At 42.6% G+C, this 8,824-nt stretch overlaps 2 protein-coding genes across 2 annotated transcripts; both read left to right on the forward strand.

The window, feature by feature from the left end:
• The first annotated feature begins 264 nt into the window (after nucleotides 1-264).
• Nucleotides 265-5,213, forward strand: LOC144641279 (uncharacterized). The gene is made up of 2 exons (XM_078500308.1): nucleotides 265-3,002; nucleotides 5,129-5,213. The coding sequence occupies exons 1-2, from the start codon at nucleotides 265-267 to the stop codon at nucleotides 5,211-5,213; spliced, it is 2,823 nt and encodes a 940-aa protein (XP_078356434.1).
• Nucleotides 5,214-5,852: 639 nt separating this feature from the next.
• LOC144641280 (uncharacterized) lies at nucleotides 5,853-8,669 on the forward strand. The gene has a single exon (XM_078500309.1). It carries the CDS (start codon nucleotides 5,853-5,855, stop codon nucleotides 8,667-8,669), a length of 2,817 nt encoding a protein of 938 aa, XP_078356435.1.
• Nucleotides 8,670-8,824: the final 155 nt, after the last annotated feature.

Raw genomic sequence — 8,824 nt, forward strand, 5'->3', positions numbered from 1 at the left:
ACCCCCGTGGGTACCCTACAGCGAGCGTCACGTGACTCGCATTGTGTTCGCTGTGCTCAAAGTTGTAAGTCCATGCACAGAATCGAAGCTGTGAAACAAAGATTGTTTGTACACCAGAAGCCGTGAATAAAGACGTTGAGTTTAACAAAACATAATGGTCCTTCGAGCTGTGGATTTAGAAGATCGCAAGAACATTTTGCTGTGGATTGACTGACTTCTGTGAGACTTCGTGCAGTCAACACTCGAAACCACGTGGGCGACAAGATGGCCGCCAGTGGAAGTGACAGTGATATCGAAGACGAGCTATCTCGAAAATCAGTGGAGCAACTACGTGGATTACTCAAAGAAAAGGGATTATCGACAGCTGGAAAGAAAAAGGTCTTGATTCAGAGGTTAGTAAACGCATATTATGAGTCAAAGACTGCTGTGAAATCAGAGCTGTCAGAATCACACGAAGATTTGAATTTCGCTAAACTTAGCAAAGAACTTCCTCCATCCGTTAGCAAGGAACAGTCGAAGGAAATTACTTCGATTCGACGTAAAGCGAAAGTATTGCAGGGGGATATTGAGGCCTTAATTCGTGATATTTCAGAGCTGAGCGAAAGTGAAGGCAATAAGGTCAAGATACAGATTAGAATCGAGAGATTGACAGAGTTTCGCATGGCATATCTTCAGTTGAGAGATCGTATAATTTCACTACTCTCAGACGAGGAAATTGACGATGAGCTAAGCTGTTGGAGGGAATTCTTGGATATGATAGATCGAGCTGTTGATGCTGCCCATGAATACTTAAATAAGGAGTCCAATTCAAATGAACAGTCCTCAAAAGGGAGTGTACAAAAGGACAGTCACCAATCATCTAATCTTAAACTGCCTAGAATTGAGTTGCCCAAGTTTAATGGTGATGTGTTGAAATTTCAAAACTTCTGGGATCAGTTTGAAGCTGCAGTGCATGACAATGATGATTTGCCCAATGTCCAGAAATTCACTTACCTGCGTTCAGTGCTGACTGGCATTGCTTTGCAATCAATTGAAGGGTTTGAAGTTACTGGGGCGAACTATCAACCGGCAGTAGAATGTCTCAAGCATAGGTATGGAAGAAAACGTGTGGTAATCTCATCCCTTGTCAAATCAGTCATCAAGATGGATGCAAAATCTGTTGTAACTGCAGCATCCCTTCGAGATCTTTATGACACTTTAAAGAACCGAACTAGGGCTTTAGAAGCTCTGGGAGAAAACCCAGTGAGTCATGGTTGTATTTTGTTGCCAATGTTTGAGACCAAGTTGCCATCAGAGTTACTAGAAAAGTGGGAATTGGAGCTTGCAGACACCCCTGAAGATGAGATTGGTCTTGAATTGTTCTTTAAGTTCCTCAATCGACAAGTTGTATCCAAAGAGGCAGGAGAGAGGAACCTAGAACCAAATCTTAGCCCAAAAGGTCGTAGTCCAAATAAGGAAAGAGACAAAGCAAGAAAGCCACCGTTCATTCCAGCGAGTGACCGAGAACAAGTGTCAACTGCATCTGCTTTGTTCAGTGAGGCAAAACCACCAGCAATTCCAAGTTGTAGATTTTGCAAAGCAAATCATGGGTCACTTAACTGCCCAGTGTTTAATGGCAAACCAGTAGATGAAAGATGGAAATTAGTTCAAGAAAACAAGTTGTGTTTCAATTGTCTAAAGCCTACCAACAGCAAGCATTTCTCTAAAATCTGTCGTCATCCCAAGTGTTCTGTTGTAAATTGCGGTCAACGTCATCACAAGTTACTGCATAGTCAGCCTTTCGTCGCAAGAACTGAGAATCCTAACAATACCACATTGACTGGATTGGCTGCTTCAAAACCCTCTTCATCTATGAAGGAGACACTTCTTCAGACAGCGTTAGCTAAGCTATCAGTGAATGGCCAAGAAGTTACAGTTCGTGTTCTACTTGACTCTGGCAGTCAACGGTCCTACATCCGAAAGAACATTGCAGAATCCATTGGTCTGCAAGGCCCCTCAGAATTATTAAGTGTTGCAACCCTGGGAGGAGACACAAGTGAAACCAAGAGATTTCAAAGAGTGCGATTTACTCTTTCGCCAATTCAGGGACATCCAACAGGAACTGTGGAAATGGAAGCTCTTACTATACCCAAGATTTGTAATCCCTTGGGACCTGTCAAGTTGAATCTTAAGAACAATCCTCACCTGCAAGGTTTGACTTTTGCAGACTCCTACCCACGCAATTCAGTTCAAGTAGATGTTCTTATCGGTGCAGATCACTACTACTCTTTCGTAACTGGAATTTGTAAGAGAGGAGAAACCCCTGAATCATTGGTAGCTGTAGAATCTCACCTTGGATGGATACTTACAGGACCTGTAGACAGTTCTTCAGAGCACACCTCATCCATGCTAACAATAGTAGAGAATAAAGAGATCACCACAAGTCTGAAAAGGTTTTGGGAACTAGAAGCAATTGGCATAACTGAAACTGTGAATCCAACTATGTCACAAGAAGAAGAGTATGCAGTCACTGACTTCAATGATGGACTGAACTTTGATGGAAGAAACTACGAAGTTCGATTGCCATGGAAGAAAGATCGTCCAAAACTTGAGAACAATTATGCGCACGCTGTGAAACGACTTGAAAGTATCGAAAGGAAGCTAAAACGAGACCCTGAGCAAGCTGAAGCATACACCACTGCAATCAACCAGTATGTAGAGAAAGGCTTTGCAGAGGAAGTAACTGACTTGAGCAGTGAAGATGGAACTGTCCGATACTTACCGCACCATGCTGTTTTCCGTGCTGACAGAAAGACCACAAAGTGTAGAATCGTATTTGATGCTTCTGCCCGAGAGCAAGACAGTGCATCTCTCAATGAGTGTGTCCTTCCTGGTCCTGCACTACAACCAAACCTTGCATCTGTCCTGATTCGTTTTCGTACGCACAGAGTTGGCATGATAGCAGATGTAGAGAAGATGTATCTTCAGATTAAACTTGCACCAAAGGATCAAGACGTTCACCGGTACTTGTGGAGGGATCTAAGGACAGATGAAGTACCCAAAGTTTACAGAATGCGAAGATTGACATTTGGAGTGAACTCTAGTCCATTTCTTGCCATCGCAACAGTGCATGCTCATGCCAATAAGGGACGGACCATTAGAAAAGTGATGGGGGGGGGGGGGGTGGGGAAAAAAACAAAAAAAAAATTCATGCAAGCCAAAATGGCAAGAAAAAAAATCGTGCAAAGGGGAAGGCAAAGAAAAAAAATTCGTGCAGAAGGAAAGGTCCTATTAATACCTGATAATACCTGCCATCATTTAACACTAGATGAGATCTATTTTTCGACGAAATATATGGTGAGAACGCTGAAAGTAGCATTTCCGAGCCTAGAAATTTCAAAATTTTCTGAGGTAGCATGCCCCCACACCCCCGTAAATGGATTGTGATCATAACATTCCTTTAGCTCGTCTCTCTCTAGCCTGCGTAGATTGCTTACTAGTTAACTCATTTCTCAAACAGATTGCAAACATGAATGGTACGATATACAGTGGTCTTAGTTTATGTTGTCAATTCCGGTCAAATAGGATTTCTGCAGTAATTATTTATGAATTTTTATTACGTATAGTTTTAGTTTTTGCATATGTTTATGTCTAAGTTTTCCCACGGACTTTTCACAGAAATATATGAAAAACACAAATCTATTATACGAAGTGATTGAGAAATTCATCCTGCTTTGGTGTGTTAAGAAACGAAAGAAGATGTGTAAGAAACTAATGACAAGCTTAGCCCTCAGAAAAAATTCTGTCCAGGAGGTCTTTTAATCTTGTACATAACTTGTCACCGCATGCCAGGAAATGTGAAATGAAACCGGTCCTAGCTATGTGTACGTGATGTTTCTTGTGTCACGCAGTTTCTGCTTTTGCGGTTTCGAAACGTGCTGGTGTATCTTCTTTAACAATATTCTTTGCTAAACTGTCGATATCGGTATTGTTTGCGACCTTAAATGATTCAGTCCTGTTTCATAAGTTTTCTTGGCAACACGGTCAAGTTTGAGGCGGCGTTTTGGTGTTTTTGTATCAGCTAAATGAAGCTATACGACATTGGATATCCGACGGACAGCCGCAAGTATGAGTCGACTTTGGTAAGTTATAATGAATGTAAAAGCGAGTCGACGAAAATGATATCGGTAAGAGCGAGATCAACAGTAATTCTGCACGCGGAAACAAGTTGAATGTGTGAAGATCGGGGCTTTCAAGGAGTCTATTGTTGTAGCTAGTCTTCACGACATGAATTGAGTAGCATTGTTACCAATTTAAGACATGTTTTTATTTCATTTTTTGCTACATGGTACTCGCTACACTGCAAAACTCGTGTGGGATGAATGCGAAACAGGAAAGCCCTGTAAGATTTTGCAAGGGTTTCGCCCAATAAACGAAAAGAGATTCGGCATTTTCGTCTAAATTGATTACTGTTACCGGGTTAATTTATTCTGGCGGGAACTAATAAGGTAACGCAATTCGCAAACAGCGCGGCCCGCCGTTCATCCAAGATAGAAGCAAGACAAACACCGCACAATGGTAAGTTTTATTTTTTTTTTATTTGTGGAATATAAAATTTAACTTGGGTTTTCAGTTTCACAATGATCGCTTATGTCAAGCACTGCTATAATAATCAGCTTGCGGTGCTTAAACCTTGCTAATCGCGCGCTGACTTATTTCGCTTTACTGACCTCGCGCTAATTTTTTTCTGCCTTACTTAGGTGGTGAGTTCTTTACTGAGCTCTTGTTATCTGTGGGCAGAATATTAACCTCGCGCTAAATAATTATTCTGTCTTACTTGGGTGGTGAGTTCTTTACTGAGCTCTTGTTATCTGTGGGCAGAATATAACCTCGCGCTAAATTATTCTGTCTTACTTGGGTGGTGAGTTCTTTACTGAGCTCTTGTTATCTGTGGGCAGAATATAACCTCGCGCTAAATTATTCTGTCTTACTTGGGTGGTGAGTTCTTTACTGAGCTCTTGTTATCTGTGGGCAGAATATTAACCTCGCGCTAAATGATTATTCTGTCTTACTTGCCTCGATGTTTGCTGTTTTCTTGTTAGGCAACCCCGTACTCCAGTTAATATCTTTTTTTTTTCTTTCTCTACAGAGAAGCCGCGACGTTTATGACTGACACTTCACTGTACGTTGCGGTAGTTCAACGTGCTAACTACGTTCTTATGTTACCAATCTAAATTACCTTAGCGGAGATTCAATCTCCGCTAAGCTATTTTGCATATTTTTTTCGAAGGCCTGAGCTCGTCACAGAATTACAGTGTCCATTAGGGAAAATTATGGTGGCATATGATTGGGATCGCACTTTAAAAGCTGACATCAACTCAAAAACCTCTAATCCATTTCAGACAATCAAACAGACTTTTTCTTTATTACCGGTAACTATTTTTTGTAGAAAGGGGTGGATCCCCGGGTTGGATCATGTAATTTCCAACCCCCGCCCAGGGGTGAGTGTTTTGAGCTAGAAGAAAGAGGTGGGTCTCCACTTTTTCCAATTGCACCGCTCTTTGACCACCCCCCCCCCCCCCCTCGGTACTTATTGACAGTCCCTAAAGGATGAAGTCAATGAACAACAGCATTTTTATGGTATAAAGTAACAAAACATGGCATTTGTCTGAAGAAAAAAAACGTTTGGCTAAAAAAAAAAAAATTCGAGCAGAGGGTTTCACCCGAAAAAAAAAATTCCTGCACAAGAAATGGACAGAAAAAAAAATTCGTGCAAGCCGAAAATTCCCCACCCCCCCCCATCACTTTTCTAATGGTCCATCCCTAAGTATGCAGAGACATTCCCTAATGCTGTGAGGGAAATTCTACATAACATGTATGTAGATGATTGCTTAACAGGAGCCGACACAGACAACTCTGCAATGAAGCTTCAACAAGAGATGTCAGAAATCATGATGACAGCAGCATTTAACTTGACGAAATGGGCTAGCAACTCAGAGCTCGTAATGGATAGCATAGACCCAGAGAAAAGAGCATCATCGCCACTAGTGAAGTTTGATTCATGTGAACCACTCAAAGCACTTGGTGTTTCATGGGACTTGACATCTGATTGCTTCAGATTCATTGCACCAAACGAAATGGTTTCATCCCATGATCCAATGACAAAGAGAAGTCTTTTAAGTTTAGCATCCAAAGTGTTTGACCCAATGGGACTGATTTCGCCTGCCACTGTGAAAGCAAAGATCCTTTTCCAAGAGCTCTGGCGGAGAGGATTAGAGTGGGATGACCCATTGGACAGTGACATTAAAAGGGAGTGGTCATCATGGAATTCAGAGTTGTTGCAGCTAAAGAAGGTGGCCATACCTAGATGGTTTGGAACAAGTGTCACTTCGGAGTCTACCGTTGAGCTACATGGTTTTGGAGATGCCTCCCCAAAGGCCTATGGAGCAGCAGTGTACATTCGAGTTATTGACAAGCTGGGACAAGCATCCTCTCAGCTAGTGATGTCGAAATCCAGAGTTGCACCTATCAAGGAAGTGTCACTTCCAAGATTAGAACTACTAGCAGCAGTGGTCAATGCTAGATTATTGAAGTTTGTTGTAGATACTTTGCAAATCAAGATGCACCGTGTTGTATGCTGGACAGATAGTATGGTGACGCTACACTGGATTAGAGGACGAAGCTCACAATGGAAGCCATTTGTAGCAAATCGAGTATCAGAAATCCAGTCGACATGGGATCCCGAGTGTTGGCACTACTGTGCTAGCGAGGACAATCCTGCAGATCTGTTGACACGTGGATCGAATTGTGACAAGCTGATGTCAAGTGGACTTTGGTGGAATGGACCACAATGGCTGTCCTTACCTCTTGAGTATCAACCCATCCAACATCAAAGTGAAGATAGTCCACCAAAAGCCTGTGAGGAGGAAAAAAGAGTAACCCATGCTTTCACATCAGTCACAGTGAAGCCATTAATCGATATGTCTCGCTATGGAACATGGATGAAGCTGATCCGAGTAACTGCTTACGTGTTAAGAGCTGTAAAGGTGTTCAAAGCAAAATGCAAGTCTCCCGTGACTGAGATGTCAGCTGAAGAAATGCAACAGGCAGAGTTGAAGTGCTGTATGTGGATACAACAAGATGTATACAAAGAAGACTACGAGCAGCTGAAAGCTGGAGAAGCACTGCCCAAAAGCAGCCGCCTGTTAAAGCTAGACCCTTACTATGACAGAGCTGATCAAGTGGTAAGAGTAGGTGGACGATTGCATTTCGCTGACATTCCTGAAGAAACAAAGCATCAAGTAATCCTGCCACATGGACATTCTGAAGTCGCAAAGATGATAGTAGATGTCCACAAACAGATGTTCCATGCTGGTCCAGAAACCATATTGTCAACCCTGAGACAGAGAATTTGGCTAACCCAAGGAAGACGTGAAGTCAAGCGAATAATCAGAAAATGTGTAACTTGTCAAAAGCAGCGTGTTGGCCCTTGTGATCAGAAGATGGGACTGCTTCCTGAGGAGAGAGTTACACCCTCACTACCGTTTACACACATTGGTACTGACTTCGCTGGGCCCCTTTACGTGAAAGAGGGATCAAGTGTGAAGAAAGCATACATTTGTGTATTTACCTGTGCATCGTCTCGCATGGTTCACCTAGAGCTAACAAACAGCCTGACAACAGATGAGTTCCTACAAGCCTTTAGTCGCATGACAAATCGCAGAGGTCTGTGCGATACAGTGTGGTCAGACAACGCAAAAACATTTGTAGCAGCAAGTAATGAAATCAAGAAGTTGTATGCCAACCACAAGACACAAACCCAATCTATTTGGGATGCAATGGATCTAGATCGTATCAAGTCTGAGTTATCATCAAAGGGGATCAAGTGGAAATTTATCACTGAGCGCTCGCCATGGAGAGGTGGTTGGTGGGAACGATTTTGTAGAGCAGTCAAAGAACCACTTCGTAAGGTCCTAGGAAGAGCACTTCTTACCTTTACTGAACTGAACACACTGCTTATTAAAATAGAAGGTGTCATCAACTCAAGACCTCTGACTGCAGTGAGTGATGATCACAGAGATCCATCGCCAATTACACCTGCCCATCTCGCCATTGGCAGATCACTTAACCAGCTACCTGATGTTAATGAAGACAGCCTTGAGATGTCCAGTAAGAAAATTATGGAGAGGTATCTTTATGTGCAGAGATTATTCAACCACTATTGGAAGCGCTGGAAGCAAGAGTACCTGCATCAGATGACCGTGAGAAACAAGTGGCATAAAGAAGAAGCCCCCATAAAAGTAGGAGATATTGTGCTGATCTCAGATGATAATGTGTCTCGTGGAAAATGGCCGTTGGCTATAGTTCAAGAAGTTCACCCTGGACGGGATAAACTTGTGCGAACGGCAACAGTACGAACTGAGAAGAGTGTTCTACGCAGACCGCTACAGCGTCTACACAAGTTAGAAGTAGAATCAACAGCCCCACAAGTGATTCCTGAAGAAGTTCGTTTGCATGGTGGGGAGAAGAATGAAACAAACATTGTTCATAGTGAAACTAGTACTGTTCCTGTTAGTAAGCCAAATCGCAGTGTTGTCCTCTCCGATAGAGGACAAGGTGGGGAGAATGTTACAGCCCGCTACACCCGCAGGGGTAGACTTTGTAGGAAACCCGAAAAACTTGACTTGTAATTGTACCCCCGTGGGTACCCTACAGCGAGCGTCACGTGACTCGCATTGTGTTCGCTGTGCTCAAAGTTGTAAGTCCATGCACAGAATCGAAGCTGTGAAACAAAGATTGTTTGTACACCAGAAGCCGTGAATAAAGACGTTGAGTTTAACAAAAC

This window comes from Oculina patagonica, unplaced genomic scaffold (assembly GCF_052425735.1).
Source record: "Oculina patagonica isolate OP01 unplaced genomic scaffold, crgOcupat unplaced802, whole genome shotgun sequence".
Classification (NCBI taxonomy): Eukaryota; Metazoa; Cnidaria; class Anthozoa; order Scleractinia; family Oculinidae; genus Oculina; species Oculina patagonica.

Coding starts and splice junctions, on each gene's coding strand:
- LOC144641279 (XM_078500308.1), top strand. CDS start 265: ATGGCCGCCAGTGGAAGTGACAGTGATATCGAAGACGAGCTATCTCGA. Junction 3,003..5,128: donor AAGGATCAAGACGTTCACCG/GTACTTGTGGAG, acceptor CTTTCTCTACAG/AGAAGCCGCGACGTTTATGA.
- LOC144641280 (XM_078500309.1), top strand. CDS start 5,853: ATGTATGTAGATGATTGCTTAACAGGAGCCGACACAGACAACTCTGCA.